Consider the following 19,924-nt stretch of genomic DNA (forward strand, 5'->3'; position numbering starts at 1 on the left):
AGGGCGGCAGATTGTTTGCAGTCTATTGCCCTGGAGGTAATGGGGTCTGGAAGTACTTTGGCGATTTGGAGAAGGGACAGGAAATGGAGAGGTGAACCCCAGCTTACCTAGGCGCCTCCACCACTTTCTGATCGAACCCACTTAGCATCTGAAGGGAGGACAATAAAATGAAAAACATTTCCAGGGGTGAACCCCAGAGGTCAATCTCTGGCTGTGCAAGACAATGGGGGTCTGGCCTCCTCTCTTCCAAAAGGATGGAGTCTTAACGAAGAGACGTTTTCTCCGCGAAAATTCTAAACCCCAGCGGGCTGCTCGTACTCCAGGACAGCGCAGCCCCCCGCAAGAGCCGGGGGGAGGCGCGTAGCTCTCTGAATCGCGGCACCGGGACAGGGACCAGAAGCGGCTCCCGTCCGCCCCCCGTGCGCGACCCCGAGCGGGCAGCTCGCTCCCCTCCGCCCCGCCCGCGCCCCCGCCCCCGCCCCTCCGCGCGCACCGCCCGGCCGGAGCGCGCACCCGGCACCCGGCACCGCTGCGCGGAGAGCGCTCAGACCGCGGCGGCTGCCGGCGGAGGACACCAACTCCGCACGCCGCGCGACAGGCGCCTCGGACCGCGGCTCCCGAGGCCCGCGACCCCCGAGGCCCGCGACCACCACGCGTCCTTCTCTCGGGCGCTCCTGTCTGTCTGTCTGTCTCTCTCTCTCTCTCTCACACACACACACACACACACACACGCACACACGCGCGCACACACAATCTCACACCAGTCTATACACTGGAGGAGAAAACATTTCCTAAGCGCCCCCTCCCTCTCCACCCCGAGAAGCTGAGGAGCCGCGTGGGGGGGACCCCCGGGCTGCCTGGAAATGCTGATCCTAAAGCGCTTCCTCGCCTGTATTCAGCTCCTGTGTGTTTGCCGCCTGGGTGAGTGAGAAGACCTCGGTGGGGTTTCTTCTCCGGGATCGTTTGGGACAAGGGTAGGGGGATTTCAGAGCTTTAGGTACTTGCTGCCGCCGCCGCCATCTAACAAGGAGGAAAGGGGGACGGTGGCCTGGGGTTGCCACGGTCGGCGGAGGCACGGCGGGGGTCAGCGGCGGGGGAGACGCGCCCGCGCCCCGCCTCGCACCTCCGCCGCCGTCCCGCTGCCGCCGGGGATGCGTGCTCAGGCCGGGAGAGAGGTCTGCCTGCCACGGCCCGGCCCGCACGACTCTGCCTTCTCGTTTGCAAAGTGTGGAAAGGGCCCTTTAGAGAGACACAAGAAGATAAATGCACCCGCGGGCGGGGCTATGTATTATATTGCGTTTTTGCTGTTGATTTCATGCTAAGGATATTATGCACTTTAATGAAAAATACACGTGTCTGATGCGAATAATGAGCGCGCGCGCGCGCGCGCACACACACAAGCACGCCTGAAAGGGAGTAACAGGAACAAGCACCAACCTGACTTTTCAGTCATTTTCAGTACCTTTTAGTGACATTCAAGTCTGGGCAATTACTTTAAAAAAAAAAAGTTTCAATCAAAATTTCTATCAGCCTTCCACCACAGCTGCCAAAGTCAGAGAAGAGTTGCAAGTTGGTATATTTATTCATGGATTCCTTTTTCCTCCACCACCTTCCAGGTTATACATTTAATACTGAAATTGCATTCTGAAATAGAATATGTACCTGGAATGTAGACTTAAGTGTTCCCGTCATTTTCCAAAAGACCTGTAAGACTGGACATTTTGCATTTTATTAAAGAAGTATCTATTTCCTCAGGAAGATTTTCTATTACAATGGAATATAATAGGTTTGGAGGCATTAACCTGAAAGTTAGAAACATACTTCAGTTTGTGAGTACACATATTACCCCCTTCCCAGTTAGAGGATCCCAATATTTCTTTATTTTAGGTTGTTCATAATGAAGTAGATATTAACCTACATTTCTATCCAAAATACGGTGCTGCTTTTGGTATGGTAACCTTTTCAAAGAGAAATCGTTTTCATGTTCTAACTAATGAGAATGACATTGCAAATAGGTGGTAATTGCCAGTAGCCCCCCAGATACGTGAACATAATTTAAATACCCAAAGCTTTCTGAAAGTACACAGCAGGGATGTGATGTAGGCGGTGGACATTTAAGTCTTACAGGGGTCCTGTTTTCTCTAAAACCATACAGTTGACTTTGGAGAGAAGACGTTTTTTGAAAGGGCTGTGGTCATCAAATACACACCTGTTGAATTTCCATTTCTATGATAGATCTGTTTTAACAACAAAGCTAGATTCTCTGGGTACTTAGAAATTATTTACATAAATCTCATTGAAGTATGGGAATAAACCAGAGAGTATTGCTTTGTATGTTATGTAAACCACATGCCCTGAATATATTGTGAATTTTTAAAATTGATATATACATAGGTGATACAATTCATTTTTTTTAAATGTACAATTCAGTGGCTTTTAGTATATTCATAGTCCACATCATATCCACCATTTAATTACAGAACATTTCAATAACCCAAAAAAGAAGTTCCATTAACAGTCATTCCTCATCTCTGCAATCCCAGCCCTGGCAACCACTAATCAACCTTCTTTTTCTGTAGATTTTCCTATACTGAGCATTTCATTTCAATTGTATCATACAATATGTGGCCTATGGTGACTGGCTTCAGTCACTTAGCATAGTGTTTTCAGTATTTTATCCATGTTGTAGCCTGTATTGCTACTTCATTCCTTTTTGTGGCTAAATGATATTTCATTCTCATATACCACATTTTGCAAAGGCTTTTTCTCAATAAACCATTATTTGTAGCCTGTTCTTGGTTATATAGATTTCAGTTTATTGGACATTTTCTTTAATGCTTTGATGATGTAAAATATAACTGAAGAATTAAATTGAATATCACAAGTTTATGTGATTATACTGAATGTAGGTCTGTATTCGAAATCAAAATGTGTTTCTCGTGTGTAAGTGTATGTGTGTGTGTGTTGAGACAGGCAGGTGACACTTTTGTATCCCTATCCATTTTAACAAAGTTGGTCTTTTACATTGTTGCCTACAGGCAGACTTACGGGGCTTAGCAACCTCAAGTGGGACGACTATCTTGATCTCAAGGTAGCACATTTTGAAAAACTGAGGCATATTATCGAAAATGAAAATTTCAGCCTCCACTTCAATTACTTTTCCATCAACATCTACTGTAGTATTCGTGGATGTGTTTATTACTTATTTTCAGTGTCCTTGGAGCTATGAGGTGGCCAGCACATGTAATATATGCTCAGGAAAGGTCTGTCACCTGAGACTTGCTGTAGGATGATGGCTCCTCTGTAAGTCGAATGTTAGGCTGCCATTCTTACCATTGTCCAGGAGCAAGTTGTAGCATTCACTGAGCTGTGCATTGTTAGCAGTTTGAATGTCTTAATGGCCTTATCACTTTCTGTGTCCCAAATGTCCTGATGTGACTGGACATATATAGACCAATTGCTTCTTTCAAATCACTCTCTATATAGAAGAATTCTCATTAGATTATTTGGATGGAAACAAATCCTTTCTTCCACATCTAGGAATCTCTAGGGGCTAAAGAGGAACATTAAGTGTTTTTTTGGGAAAGGGCTGGGGGTTATTAAATATACCTATGAGTTCATCTGTTTGGATAATTCTATCAAGGTTGGCCTGTGGCCTCAACTGATTTTGCCAGAACTAGCTACATCACAGTTTTCAAACTTCAGTGTACATAAAACTCACCAGCACTTGTTAAAATGCAGATTGCAGCCTCCCCCGACCCCAAGAGTTTCTGTTTCAGTATGTCTGGGTGGAGCCTGGAATCTCTAGGTCTGACAAATTTCTGGGAAACACTTATGCTGTTGATGCAGATACACACAACTACAGAACTAATGTGATATTTAAATGTTAGCAAGGTTTCTAGATTGTTAACAAGTTTTTACTATGGACTTGATTTCTGATAACTGACTTGATGCTACTTTTTAAAGTCACACAAGTAACACAACATTTAATACTATCCAGCTGAATGAGCTTCTTAATCAGAGAAGCAAAAATTAAAGATGATTTCAAGATAATTCCCTATGTGAATTTGGACCATCTCTAAAATAACTGAGAGGTTTTCTACTAGGTGGAGAACTGATGTAATGACTGAGCAACTCTGGTATTATTTAAGTGTGACCCACTGAAAAGGTAATGGGAAAAACTTGCAGTGGCTTTCCTGTAAGGAAGCTCAACTGTGAGTCATAGAGGAGATGGAGGTGTTTTAAGAGCTTTTAAGGAAGAGTTTCTTTCAAACTAATGAGAATTCAGGATCTTTGAATAGAGTGAGCCATAGCCTGCAAGGGACACTAAATTCAAATGTTTGAATATTACTAAATATGAAATGAATCAGCTTATGAGTTTTTAAGTCATGTCTTACTGCTTTAAGAGACACATTAGCTACAAATAATACCCAACCTCTGCAGGAATTAATTATTTAATTTATCCTGAGAATTTGTGGAATCCAGTATGTTGTGACTCTCAGCCTGGTCTATCAATCCACTGAAAACAAATTGTAACAAGGAACAGAAAATATTCATGCCCCCCCGCCCCCAAATAATAACTAGTCTCCATTCAGAAGATTAATTACTTCTGGTTTGCAGAGTAGCAATTTTCTTTATTTCATCTCCCCTTTTTTATGTAAGATACAGTTGCTTCCACTCAGGGAAGTTTGGCAGGATAAGTCATTTCACTGATGAATTCATTTATGTTCTCATGTCTGCACTAGATATTTGGGAACTTACTTAAAATTTTATGCTGTGGGAACTTTGCTTCTGGCAAAAATTCAGGTTTTTCTGGAAACATGAACTGGAGTTCCCAATCCTCTTATTCCAAAGAGATTTGAGTTATTCCCTAACCTGGTAAGTTTGCTTGACCATTCATTGGCCAACTATTCAGACTCTAGTATGGAAGTAGAGTCTCCTCATTCAGGACCAGGGGACCTCAAGGGAAGAGCTTGATTGAGAAGGGAAGCTTTTATTTTACTTCCATCTATCTACTTAGTGTTTGCTGGGTACAGACCCAGTGCTGAAATTCTAAGCACATTTTCTCATTTCATTCATAGGTGTTTTCATTTTACACCTGGGAAACATACACAGAGAAGTCAAATGACTTGCCACACAGCCTGTCTCAGCCTGTATGTTCCTTCTGACTCCCAAGCCTGAGCCTTTTTCTCCTGTCACTCCTTGGAGATCAGTTTACTGTTTGGAATTTGCTAGCTCGCTTCATATGCAATGTGATGCCACATTTCACATTCTCATTTGCTTTTTTGCAGATCTCCATTCGTGATTTTTTCCATGTGTTCCCGTAGTTTTATTCTTTTTAAAAAATAAGGGCATAATTTACTTTTTCTAGTGAACCATCTTGAACATTTTGGTAAATGCATATGGTCATGTAACAACCACTGTGGTAAGACGTAGAGCACTCCCATTAATACTATTTTAAATACTCTTTCCTTAAATGTTTATTAAGTGTCCAGCATCTGCTGGGCACTATTAATTAAGCAGTGCGCGAACATCCAGGCTTCTAATACTCATGATGCCTACAATCCTACTGATTCAGTCCCTACAATGAAAACCTTTTAATCTCGCTTTTAAGATACTTTTTTCATTTAGAACTAGTTGAGAATTAGTCTTTTCCAAATGTCTCTTAATGTGTTAAATATCTCAACTTTCAAATATATTAGAATGTTAACTACTTCATGAAGAAGGCCAGTGGTAACAGTTAGAGCCATTTGAAAAGACATATGTATATTTAGATTGTGCTTTAACTTTTAATGTCTTATTGGGGGTAATCCCTAGCCGTAATTTAAGGTTACAAAAATAAGTCAGTTTTTATCTGTGTTTGTAATTCTTCAGAGACATGTGTAATATACTGTATAGGCACTAAGGGAAAAATTATTTGACCATATTGCATACTCCTAAAATACATATTTTAGAACTGTGTTTCCTAATTTAATTTTAAGTTTATTGAAATACTTAATGCAGTACCTTAATCATATTAGCCACATTTCAATTGCTTGGTACTACATATGGCTAGTGGCTACTGCATGGGGCAGTGCAGATATAGAATATTTCTATCACTGCAGAAAGTCTATTGAAAATAGTGTTGTTTAGTATCAAAAACAGCTGATAAAATATTGACTGATAGTACTGAAGAGAAGTTGTCAACTCCACTAAAAAAATGTCTGAAGTCATTAAGATTATTGTTGATGAATGTAGGGTACTTTGGTCTGTGTTGTGTCAGCCATACAAAAATCACAGGAACATTCTGGTGACCTTAGGTAGAGTAACAATAGATGAAGAAAGTATTAATGGGCACTATGTGGTCTTTATATACTGTGATTGTATGAGAGAGATTAGCTGCTAGTTCAGGAGTGAGTGTGCCCAGTATCCATAGCTCATTTCCCATAATCTGTTCTAGCATTCACTATATTGTTTTTTGCTATGTATCTGTCTGTCTCCCCAATAGACTACCTCTTTCAGGGCAAAGACTGTATTTCATTTGTCCTTGGATTTAGCATTCTTGGACTTAGCACCTGTAGTAGGCTCTTAATAAATCTTTAATGCATAAGGTCATTGAGATAATACTGTAAAGCTTCTTAGCTTAGCTTTTTGCTGTTGAGATCAACCAGTTTCTCCTCACCTTTCCTTCTTTTGATTCTCATCCCAATCCAAGAGTTAAGTCAACATTCACCTTGACCCCATCCATCTTTAATGCAACTTCTGGACCAGAATGTCACTTTCTTTGATTCTGCTAGAAATGCACAGAAGCATCACCTCGGTCCAGATACTGTCTGTGCATGAAAATAGGGCCCTCGTGGTCAATTAGTATTATTGCTAGGACTTGATGCCATTCTTTGGAGAGTGAGTCATTTGTGGTCCTCAAGGGAATATCCTCCTGGGAAAGGTGAAGATGTAGCAAGGATCATATAGAATCAGAGAAATGTCCAGGAAGGAAGAGTGGACGCAGCAAATACATACAATTCTACAGAAGTTGATAACTGAAAGGGAAGAAAAGAGAAGGAGTAGAGGGTGAGAGCCTAAAGCCAATGTGCAGTAGCAGGGGCAATTTTGAATGACTATTTAATTTCAGAAGAGTTCTTACCATTGAAACTTGGATATATCCCAGGGGGAAAAGCATCTAGTCATTGTATGTGCCCGTGTGTGTGTGCATGTATGTGCATTGTGTATGCACTAGCCCACATGTTCACCTGTTAGGGAAGAGAGGGCAGGCGGAGGGTTGGGGGGAAGGGGTAGTCAGTAATAAGAAATGAAGTATCTTGAACCCATGAGGATTGTATTCTCAGTCAGTCCAAAGCCAGCAAATTGGATTAAGTCCTCTCTACAAGCTGGCAGTAAAATGTACTGTCCCCAGGCAGCTCAGAACCTGACAAATGACAGGAAGTGTGGTTACTTCATTGGGTATGTGTGCTTCTGGAATTTGTCTCTAGTTCTATCATTAATCACAGATGTTGTACTGAGCCTAGCTTAGCCCTGGGCATAGCAGATGTTCAGCAAATATTTGAATTGAGTTGAATTCAAATGGAACAGGTAATGGGATAAGTTAGAAGTTCTCTCAGGAGTTAAAAAGAAAAAAGACTTCCTCTTCTATTAACATCTTTGCTTTTTTTTTTCTTTGTGCTCACCTTCTTTATTTCCTTTCTTGTCTCTTCTTTTTTTCATAGCTGTTCTTCACCTTCACTTCCTTTGAGCATGAATTTAGGATTAAAAAAACTCAACACTGCCCAGCATCTTGAGGAGTTTGATAGGGAGGAAGGAGATTGATGCTATTTAACACCATTATTTAAGAATATTTTTACTGTGTTAATGTAATTTGGGGAACTTTGTACTTAACGCAGTTTTAAAACTGTGGGTTAACATATCTGTCTGCTTAAAAATTCTAGTGTTTTAAAAACAGGCAAGTTGTGTTTTTTGTTTTTGCTTCTGAAATTTGCACAAAGATATTAAATTCAGTTATTCAGGGACCCAGTTAATGTGAACTTTCTGGTCTCATTCAATGAGCATGCATCAATTTATGTACACATTGATAAGGGATGAATTTTTTACAAGTGTCCTTGGAAATATAGTCTTTATATATTTAGAAATAATAAATTATTAATTAGTAGAAAAGAAGGATTTTCTTTTAAAATATTCATAACTACAAGTACCTTTCCACTCTTGGAGAATCATGCTATGCTTCTCTTTCTTTGTCTTCTCTGTTAGCATTTACGCCATAATTTTTCTGTTCTTTCACTATCACTGGCCGGACTGCTTATTTCTTGAGTCCTAAACCTCTAACATATTTACCTAAAGATAGGGCTTGATAATGACTTTTTCTCTGAACTGATTAACTCATTACCTTGAATAAGAATAAAAGAAATGTTGCTATTTAAAATGATCTCTGTTAGCAGAGATCATAGCCACCACCAGAGGCCTGATTTTGAGCTTAGAGTAACAAAATGCTAGCTAGATACAAGGAACTTTCTAGGTTTTCTCACAGTTTTCAATTACCCTGTCATCAAATTAAAAATTATTTCATGATGACATTTTCACCCTCTTGCATTCTTGAATGGCATACATCAGCATGGCATCTCACCTGGCACACAGAATTGTGCAGAAGCTTGGTCTGCCTGTACAAGCATATCGCATATACAATATTATTGTTTATTTCAGTACAACAAATGGTTGGTGACCATTGATCTAGGTCGATAGTTCTCTATCTTGGCGCTGTGGACTGAATGTTTGTGTGCCCCCAGCATTCCTGTGTTGAAGTCCTAACCTGCAATGTGGTGGCACTTGGAGGTGGCACCTTTTGGAAGTAATAGGTTTAGACAAGTTCATGAGAATGGAGCCCCCATTATGGGAATAATATCCTTATAAGAAGAGAAAGAGAGACTGGAGCTCTCTTTCTCTCAGTATGTGAGGACATAGAGGGAAGGCAGCCAAGCGTAAGCCAGGGAGAAAGCTCTCTCCAGGAGCCAAATCAGCTAGCCCCTAGAACTCAGACTTCTCAGCCTCCAGAACTGTGAGAAATGAATGTTGTTTAAGACCCCCAGTGTACTGTATTTTCTTATAGCAGCCCAAGCTCACTATACATCTGGGAAACTATTAAAACATACTGATGTCTGGGCCCCACCCTAGATCAAGTACATGTGTATGTGCAGGGTCCAGACATAAACAATTTCTTAAAACTCCCCAGATGGTTACAGAGTACAGTCAGGATTCGAAACCACAGATCTAGGTCAACCTCTTGATACTACTAATCTCAGTTCATTTTTTCAAGGGAGAGATACTGGCAAGTTTCATGGAATCCCAAAACAGCTAGTGCCATGAGACAAAGGCCCTGGCGCACTTCCCATCCCTCTCTCCTCTCCTTAAGGCAGTGTCAGTTTCAGAGTAACCCTAGAAGGAGGAGAGTATGGACTATAATGGTTGACCTCATAGTCTTTGCAAGCCAGAGGAACTTTAGGAGGCCAGACAGTCTTGGAGTTGATCCAAAGTTTCAAGTCTATCAGCAGGTGGAAAGATAACCGAACGGCCTCTGAGATGGGAGACCCAAGTGTATTTATCAGAACATGGACATAGAGCTTTCATTTTTGTCAATGATACATATTCTTGCTGTTCCCATATCTTGTTGTATCTTCTTTATACATGTGCAGGTTGTCAGAATCAGGGTTATTATTTTCTGTTATGTAATAGACATAACAATTAGCTGTATTTTTTTCATCTTTATTTTATGTATGTGTTTTTAAAAATGTAATTTTAAAATTGCATTTGTCTGGTCTAGGCTATTTGTTTTTACTATATTTGAAGAGCACTAATAGCTCCATGTAAAAGTCAGCAAAGGACTTTTGTAGGTGGTCCAAGCAATTATTTTAATATTCTTCATGATTAATGTTGAGGACACAGCACAAATCAATTCACTGAATCTTTGGTGAACATCTTCCTTGTGATAAGTATTCCCCTAGAGAGACTATTGCTCTAATAGTCTGCTCAGCCTCTGCAAAAGGGAGAGATCATACATGAGTAGCTCCCATTCATGGCAGACGTGGCAGAATATGAACGTGTGGGTTGTGTGGGAGTGGAGGCTATTTTCACCTCTGGGAAGGTTTGTGGGAAGAGATGGGGTTGGATGCAGACCCTGCAGGAGGGATCAGTATTCAGGGGTCACTGTGGGGGCAAAGGACATTAGTGGCAAAAAAGGATAACATATACAGAAACATGAAATGGGAATGAGAATGCAGTATTCGGAGGGGTGGGAGAGATGTGTATTAGTGGAAAAGTATCAAAAAGTAGGATTTCCAAAGCTAATGGAAGGGTTTGGAGTTTGAAATTTATCTAATATATGAGGGGGAACTGCTGAGGCATTTTGAGCAGTAGAATGACTATTTTAGAAAGATAACTCAAGTATCAGAATATATAGGGTGGTTTAGAGCAGAGAGAGACTGGGAATCAGAAAGTACAGTTTAAAGGCTTCTGTACTAATAGAGAAGACAAGTAGTGACTCTATAGCATCTTACTACGCTGATGGACAGTGACTGTAATGGGGTATGTGGTGGGGACTTAATATTGGGGAGTCCAGTAACCATAATGTTGCTCAAGTAATTGTATATTAATGATACAAAAAAAAAGGCTACTATACTTTGGCAGTCCAAGTGGAAATTTGATAGATCATTTGCAGGTATAATACCATCTTCTTTATATAACACTTTAATGTTTCATAAGTACTTTCAAATACATTACCTCATTTAGTGTAAGTCTAATTAGTATTATTGCTAGGACTTGATGCCATTCTTTGGAGAGTGAGTCATTTGTGTTCCTCAAGGGAGTATCCTCCTGGGAAAGGTGAAGATGTAGCAAGGATCATATAGAATCAGAGAAATGTCCAGGAAGGAAGAGTGGATGCAGCAAATACATAAAATTCTACAGAAGTTGATAATTGAAAGGGAAGAAAAGAGAAGGAGTAGAGGGTGAGAGCCTAAAGACTATTCATCTATTGAATGATAGAACTCCAGATTTCTTACCACAAGACAGAAATTGAAGCTAAATATTTTCTCTGGATGGAAGAACTCTGGGCCTTGAGAAGTAATAAGAAGAAATGATGCTGCCTGAAATTATCTATTTTTAGCTATTTTAAGAGGTTATCATAGTTACAATTAATAGCAACAATAATGGGAAGGATTTGAGTATATTGGTAATGTTGGGCTAATTTCATCAAGTCTTACCTAATCAAAACTATTTACTTCATTTACTGTAAGAATTCATATATTTGACCTTTTTAAAATGAGCACAGGTACTAATGTGACATTTCAGTCAGCTGTTTGCCAGTAATTAGGCTTTCTTAATATCCAGGATTTCAGATTGCTTGAAGGCTATCATATTCATATATATTCATATCACATAAACTAGTGTCTTTGTAAATTGCTTGCAACTTGTGTCTTACATAAAAATAGTGCAATAGAAAATGATCCATAGATTAGACTTCCCAGAATTTGTTTTTAACTTGTTTTTAGCAGTTTTTTCTCTTAGTGTATGAAACATATGATACGATTTTGTTATCTACTGTAAGTCTCAGAAGTTATATTAAGGATATAGGAAGTGTTAAATTAATGAATCATTAAGTTTAGGAAAGAGATAAGGTGGCAGCTGTCAAAGGATAGAAATGTAAGCATATTTTTCCTAAGAGTCACAGGAAGAAATGAAGAAATATGGCTATATTGTGCTATATAACAGTTGGATGGAAAACTTTGTATTTCAGAAGTATGGCTGAATGGATTCTTAATGAGTAATGTTTGGTATGATAATCTTTTGATGGCCTTCAGAGTGGGGAAATGACATGTAATATATGCATATATATTATGTTATATATATACATATAATATGTATATTTATATAAGTATTTTACATATATTTATATGCATATATTATATATTGTATGTATGTGCAAATATATACACACAACAAATAAATAAGGATATATATATGTATACTTTTCTGCTCAAAAATAATTTTGCCATATTTTGAGCATTAAAAGATTATATCCCTTGAGAAAATGATTCAGTTTAATGGTAGGAATTACCCTGGGTATTTTGTGCCTGACTTTTTCTTGCCTCCAACATCAGAAAAGGAGAGAAAGAAATTCTCTTTCTTCCTGTGACCTGAACACAGTGTTGTCTCTCTCCAAACAGGACGAGTCTAGTTGAGATCAATGGAACTCATTTCACCAGCTCTTCATTGAACGGCTACTGTGTGCTTAGCACTGTGCTTGGACTTAGTTTTTCTCTTTGAGGAGTTAGTCTGGCTACAGATATAAAATAAACCCTATTGGGAACATACCAGAATAGAGAAAAATGAAATAAATGTTAGATCGTGTGAATCAGATTTTAAGTGTGAAAAGAACAAAAAAGAAAAACAAAATAAAGGTGTGAATTCATTAAAAAATGCGTCTGTGAGCATATGAGCAGCAATTCCTCTTTTCGAACATGGAACATTTACTGTTTCATTCTGTACTTTAAGCCTCTTTTGTGTCCCCTCCTTTCTTTTTCTTTGCTATATACAGAAACAAAACGATGAGCCTGTATTACTCATCTCAGATTATTCACTCAAAGAGACGCTTGAATCAGCAGTTGGTTGGGTTTTGCATCTCTAGTCTGCAATGCATTTAGTTCTCTTCAATATTCTACTCTACAACACTGATAATAATAGATGTCAATGCCGTCTGCAGAACGGATTCCTGGAAAGAAGCACTTTTAATTAGCCAAGAATGGCTAGTACGTGTGGCTCTTAAATCCTTTAAGATACAGCACATTCTGGGTACCTTCTATCCCACAGGAGAGGATTCCATAATGCTCACTCTTGCCTGTTATTCCAATTTATCTTCTTCCTAACCTTTCAGTACATTTTATCTATTATTATTACTGGCAGAAGAAACCAAGAAAATACAAGATGTTTATTTGTTCCTCAATAATTTAATCAAAATTGTATGCCAACCCCTCCACCTCCCAAAAATGATAAAACACCCTAAGAAAGTATTCCCTTTCCTTTTCAGTAGGGATTTTTTTCAAGGCTCCTCATCCTATTTCACATTGCTAATTTAGAATCCTATCGCATCTGTCTACTTGAAAAAAATTAAACAACTCTTAGTTTTTACAAACCTGATGAGAGATTAAGTTATATTGTGTTCAATGTCATTTAGGCAAGTGAAGATAAGAAAATATTTAGCCAAATAATCTCTCTACTAATGATGACAGCATATAAACCTTTTTACCATGAGACAGGTCAGGTCTTCCCTGAATACTGGCAGAGAAAGCATACCTCCGTGCAGTGTGTTTTACCTTCTAAATACATGGGGAGTGCTGGCTTTTTAAATGTGAGGCTTTGAGACTGTAGTACACAGTCTGCTGGAGATTTGTTTGGGTGATTGCTTTACTGGAGAAATCTCTCTGAAAATAGGTCATCAAGAAAAGATTGATACAGACTTTTTTGTGTGGAAGTAATTATGCTTGTTCATTGCATTCTGCTATAACCCAATATGCCAGATGATGCAGTTTCAGTGAGAAAATATGTTCATATATAACCCCACTTAGGATTTGTAGACTGGAGTTTAAGTTCCCACTGATTAACCTCTGAAGATCCTTATATGGTATTCAACAATAAAGAATGAAAAGGTTTTTGCATATTGGATATGTTCTTGTTATGTCACCTATAAATCCCAAACATACATAATAGTTGACCAAAATATAGCTGGAAGGTTCTACTATATTAAACATCACACACATACAGAGCCATGAAAATAGCAACAAACACATCCTCTGTTAACCTAGGAAATCCTCCTCATCAGACTGTTCTCTTACCAAAGTATATGCCGTTCAGTAAACACACTAAAGACATTACTTTACTTGACATAAATTATTGCTTGTCAAGGCCAGTGTTAAAAAGCCCTCATGCAATTTTTTAGCAATGGATATTGTAATTATGCTGTTAGGAACTTGCATCTTAGAAGAACTTTCCTTTTACAGTGTTTCTATAATTCTCAGAAAGAAATTCTTTTGCAACTGACTATTCAGTAATGAAACACAAATAGAGAAATAAGAGTCTCCATTCATGGAGACCATTGAAAAGATAACAGATGGAATTTGGGTTGTTTCTACTCATCACTGGGAAGGACCTGTAAGTTCATGTAACCCTTGATGTCATATGATGCCCTTACCAGGGCACGCAAGGTGCTTCCAAACCTGTGCTAGGGCTACCTGTCCAGCATGACCTGAACCTGCACACCTGTGCTTTTCTGCTTGGGCTCAAGCTTTTTCTTTTTCTTTGGTGGCTTGTGGCCTCGTACTTCCCCAGGTTTCTTTTACCTCTGCTGTGAAACCTTCTGAAACTCATCACCATTTCCTGCCAGAAAGGGGGGAATATCTCCCACATTGCATTTCAGTTATTCCCATAGATCTCTCCCTTGAAGGAGTCTCTTCTCAGAGCTACAGGCCCTGGGCTTTAAAGACCCCTGGCCCATATAGGAGGTGCTCAGTAAATACTTGGGGCATAAATCATTGAATGAAATTCCTTGCAAAGCAAGCACTTTAAAAACAGATAATACAATAGGACCTATCGTCAAAAGTTCAATGTTGCTACCACCTCAACTCATCAGCACAGTCTTAAATGGAGTAAGAAACTTGGGGTCACATTTCCAGCATTCAAAATTAGAACTCAATTCACCATCAAATTCACTAAGCCCCTCTTATTTTAGAAAAGTAGGTCAATCCAATCACTTCCTCATTTTAACAAGTCCAAGAGTCTATATAGATTTGAGCTGAATTGGCACACAGTCATGGACAACTTCCTAAGGGCTTGCACTCTTGGCATTCACTTTGAAGAAAGAAAATCAAGTGATTGGGATAAAGTACAATAGTGAATGCAGAATAAGGGGGGAAAGAAGACTGTGGCCAGAAACATGAGAGAAAGAGAACTATAAGTTTCTTTATTCTAAGTAGCACTGGGAGAATCTACTGTTGGCCTGGAGAGTGAGCGGATGCACCATTTCTATGGCTAAGTTTTCCCTATGTTTCCTGTCAAGCCAGTGTTTTAATGAAACAAAAAGATACCGGATCCCTCTCTCTAACACCTCTTCATCCCTCCAACACCCCAGCCAGTGCCAGCCAAGAGCATTTTCTCAGTTTCTTTTATCTTTTTTTTTTTTTTACCAAGTACAAGATCTGAGATATGTGACATCCTGTTTGATTCAAGCATGGAGAAAGAACCCAGGTTTTATAGCCATGGGTTACCTGCTGCTTTCAATAGCTATATTGTCAGCATGTTATCATGGATCTTATGCTTAAAATTTTTGAGGAGCAAAAGTTTTAGATTTGCAGAATCAATGCTAATTTTCCTTGGAAAAGAGTGCCAGTATTCTTAATATCCTAAAGTCTTAAGAAATGTTGAGAATAGCAGTTATGCATTACCCTGCTTGGGGATCTATGAGGGACATTCTATAACTACATTTTGTGACAAGGATCAGTTTCTTCTCATTGGGCTGTTGACTTTGTTTACACTATAGCTGGAGAGTCCTCAATAAGTCATGTAAAACATGAAGAAATTATGAAAAAACAGATAGCTCAAAACAAAAGTTTATCAAGATGGGGCAAACGTTTAGTGAAATGCTATAGAAGTTATCTTTTGTTCAATAAAAATAGTTTAAATATTTATGAGACTAATAGGCAAATAAAAATTATTTGCACAGACTTCTATAACTTCCCAATTCTGTGAACAACAGTGATAAGAAAATCCAATTCAGGACAACTTATCGTGGTTAGAATAACACAAAGGATCCACTGAAATAATCACTTACATTGAGATGTTATTTTTAATTTCATTTGAATTATACTAATACTGAATAATATAATAGATGATGTAAGAAATTATTTTGAAATGTTTGTTGTAATATGTCCAGGATGAAATGTAATCATTATAATTTAAGAAATACACAATTAGAAGAAAACAACACATTTGAGCAAAATACTTACAATATTCAGATGTTTAATTAAAAGACATGGGTAAAGAAAGTGCTTGTGGAAATCAATAATGATGCTTGATAGAATATTAACTAGGTTATTGAAAGTTAGCAAGGCGGTTATTGTATAATAGCTGGAGGCAGCAGTGTTTGATCTGGTGAAGATTTAGCAAACAGGTGTAAACAATGATTTAAATTCCTTTGAGACTTACTTTGGGAAAATCAGAGTAAAACACAACTACAGAGGAAATGAACTAAATTACTGAAGTTTTTAAATTATGAACGTGGAGAATAATTGAGTGGACTTAACATTAATTTTTAAGGGATGTGATATTTTCATCCTCCTGTTTAAAGGGGCTGTCATTATTTTAGTTATTTAAAATGAGACCTAAGTTAGGCACTCAGCAGAAGTTTTGCACCAAATTCAGCCATTATGGTTAGGGTTCTTTGGAGGCATTATCAGCCATAAAATTATGTGTAGTCTGTGTTTTTGCAACAGCTTACTATGATTTCAGAAGGTTTTGTGAGAAATTATCTTCTGTGCAAAAGTTGAAGGAACAATATAGTATCAGGCAATGTAACTCTGAGGTCTGTGAGCAAGGCTCTGTGTGAATGCTTGCAGCCGAAGATCACATTTTTGTCAACAGAATTCTCCCTCCTCCTCCTTCCTCTGCCTTCTCCTCCTTCCTCTACTTCCTCTTCCTCTTCTTCTTTTTGAATTATTTGTGAATTATATCCATTCACAATTACAGCTTGGTGTCATCTTTCAAATTACTAGCTCAACATATGATAATACAAATTTATCAGTGAATGTGGTTAAAGTAAGGGCTGTTTCTTAATATGTTATTAGTTCTTCCATTAATAAAAAAAAATCCTCTTGACTCCTGCACCATTTCTCTACTTCCATTTACAGCTAAACTTTTGGAAAATGTTTCTTCTACTCACTAGCTCTATTTGCTCACCTCCCACTTGTCCTGAACCCCACTTGAAATAGGATTCTGTTTCTACTGCTCCAAAAAGCTGAGCTCATCAGTCTCACCAGTACCCCAATACTGCATCCAATAGTCAGTGTTCCTGGTCCTCATTTTACTGACCTACAAGCAGCTTTGTCTTTCCGGTGACACATTGTTCATTTGAGTTTCAGAATTCCACCTCTGCCTGGTTTTCCCGGTTATCTTACTGACCACCTACTTCACTGGCCACCCCAGTCACTTTTGCTGGCTCTTTCTCACCTCCCAACTTTTACACGTTGGAATTCCCAAGATGCACTCCTTGGGATGCTTTTCTTTCCTGTCCACACTGTTTGCTGAGTGATCTCTTCCCTATAATCTCTACATGGGTGACTCCCAAATATATATCTCTACACCAGAACTCTTGCCTGAACTCTATAGAGTTATATATCTGGGTGCCCACTTAGATATTTTATACACTTCTCAAACTTGACAAGTCCAGAATTGATCTGCCTTCCTCCCACCCCAGTCCCTAATTTCTATTGTCTTCTTTATCTCAGTAAATGGCAGTTTGCTCTTTCAGTTGCTCAGGCCAAAAATCTTGAAGGCATCTTTGATTGTTCCTTCTCTCACACAAGTCACATGCCATCTATCAGCACATTTCAGTGTATCTCCTGGATTATCCTTTCTCAGGATCTCCAACCACTGCTACCCTCTGTCCAGGCTATCATCTCTTGCTTGAACTGTGATATTAGCTCCCCAGATGACCTCCCTGCTTCGCTTCACAAATCAACCTGATTTCCTTTTCACTCAGAATAAAAGCCAAAATCTCTGCAGTTTTCATGGAGCCCTGAATGATCTGGCCTCCTATTATTTCTCTAACTCCCTCCCCTGCTCCTCACTTCTGTGTCAGACTTGCTGGCCTCCTTGCTGCTCTGGAATCACCCAGCCATATTTTCCTCCAGGCTGTGCTTTGCCTGGTCCCTCTGCTTGAAATGTTGATCTTCTATAACTCTTTATGACCCACCTCCTCTCCCTTTCGTTTTTGATCAGTGGTACTATTCATTGAGGACTTCCCTGGACACCTGTTGTAAAATTGTAACTACCTTCTTCCCTCAAATGCCCTCTACCTCCCTCTCTTTATTTTAGTCCTTATTCTTTATCATTTATAAATTGTTTCCAACTTACGTGATTTCTGTCTCTCCCTGCTGGAATGTAAGCCCCATGAAGGTTTATATATTTGTTCAGTCTCTAGCCTCAGCCACCAGCAGAGTTTCTGGTACATAATAGGTGCTCAATAAATATTTGTTGAGTGAATGAATAAATAACACAACCCCCCCTTTTTTTCTTTGCTTTTCCTTTAATCCTATTTTGGCCAATATTACCGTGTCTTTCTTTAGCTTGCATTGCCATATATATCTTCAGCTATCTTATTTTTGACATCTCAGATGACTTTTCATTAAATGACCCTTGAAAACATTGTATCATCAATTTTGGGCTTCATCTGAAAGTTTAATTTTTTTTTAACATCTTTCCTTCATCTTGTGTTATTATTTCGAATTTATGCCTCCTAACTGAGATCCTCTCTGGCTTTGCTTTATGCCTGGTTTAGACTTTGCATTTATCTTCTTTGGGTCATATTTTTAATTCCTCTTTAATTTTAACTAGGAGAATACTTTAAAACTTTTTTCTAACTGTTAAGAAAGAAGCTGTTCCTATGAGTCCTTCACTACAGCAGACATGAAATGCATTACCCTCCACTGCCAGCCGTCTTCCCACTCCGCACCAGCTCCCTCCAATCTCTCTGGTACCCTTACTTGATATTGTAAATACAGTTCTGTTACTGTATATACAAAATATAGTCCTTAAGTCATTATTTTTTACATTATTTTGGACACTCATAATTAGTTCACCAACCAGCTTTCTAAGATATCTCTGGATTATTTTTTTGCCTTAGATTTACAGTTTTTGTTTTAAATCGTAATTTTATCATTCTTGGTGGGTTACTCCTAGAAGTAATTGTTTAACGAAAACTTAGGTAACCTGTTATCTGTATGAAGATAAATATATTAAAGTGTTTTTCTTCTTCACATATGAAAGACAACCTGAAAAGACATAAAATATTTGATCACAGTCTTTTTTTGTGACAAAGTATATGGGCTCTACTTTTCTATATGATGGCACTTAGTTCCTACCAGAACGGGCATGTTTAAAGGCTGCCAAAAGAAGACAGAGGGAGCAAAAGTGGAGCAGTGTCCTAGTTTCTTCAAAACAGTGCCTGCCTGGTAAAGGGACAAAGACTTCTGATTGGTGGAGACATTAGACCTATAGAATGTATCAATTTTCTCCCCATAGTGAAAATAATGAAATACATTAAAATTATGTCTTTGCAACTGTAATATTTGTCATGATTATTTCACAAGATTTAAGTTTGGCATTTCTGTTTCACCATTTAAGGACAAAAGTCATTCTGTCTGATATATCTTAGAAGTCTGCAGGCATTTCTCATTTATTTATGTACATATATGTGTGTGTATGAACATATATATATATATACACACACACACATATATGTAAATAAATTTCATGCAATGACTCTTAAGAAAACAATCTAATCTTTCTGATAAGGCAGTTGCTGTTTGCTCCCAAATAAAGACAATAATAGTAAAGACCTTTAAAAATGTGCTAACCTTTCAACCATATATAATATTTTCTACATGACAGTGAATTTCCTTGTTCTTTGGGAAAATCTTTTCATGATTATAAGATATCATTGCAGACATTCAGAAAGTACATAGTAATTCCATCAGAGGTATTGACATTTTTAACACTTTAGTTCACCTCTTTTTTGTAAGTATATACACACACCCACACCACACACACAAAGGAGGGGATGGGGAGGAAGAGAGAGCTATAGATGTTGAGAGAGTGAGAGAAGCATACACTGTGA

The 19,924-nt window shown here is 38.6% G+C and overlaps 1 protein-coding gene across 4 annotated transcripts in view; it reads left to right on the forward strand.

The window, feature by feature from the left end:
* Positions 1-511: 511 nt before the first annotated feature.
* Positions 512-19,924, forward strand: part of PTPRZ1 (protein tyrosine phosphatase receptor type Z1) — a 160,128-nt gene continuing 140,715 nt past the window's right edge. For 2 of the 4 annotated variants that reach the window (XM_036905647.2, XM_036905649.2), the window contains exon 1: positions 512-921. In XM_036905647.2, the coding sequence (XP_036761542.2) occupies positions 864-921 (58 nt within the window). In that variant the 5' untranslated portion in view covers positions 512-863. The remainder of the gene's footprint in view (positions 922-19,924) is intronic. The other 2 variants (XM_036905650.2, XM_036905651.2) reach the window with 1 other exon arrangement.

This window comes from Manis pentadactyla, chromosome 7 (assembly GCF_030020395.1).
Source record: "Manis pentadactyla isolate mManPen7 chromosome 7, mManPen7.hap1, whole genome shotgun sequence".
Lineage (NCBI taxonomy): Eukaryota > Metazoa > Chordata > Mammalia > Pholidota > Manidae > Manis > Manis pentadactyla.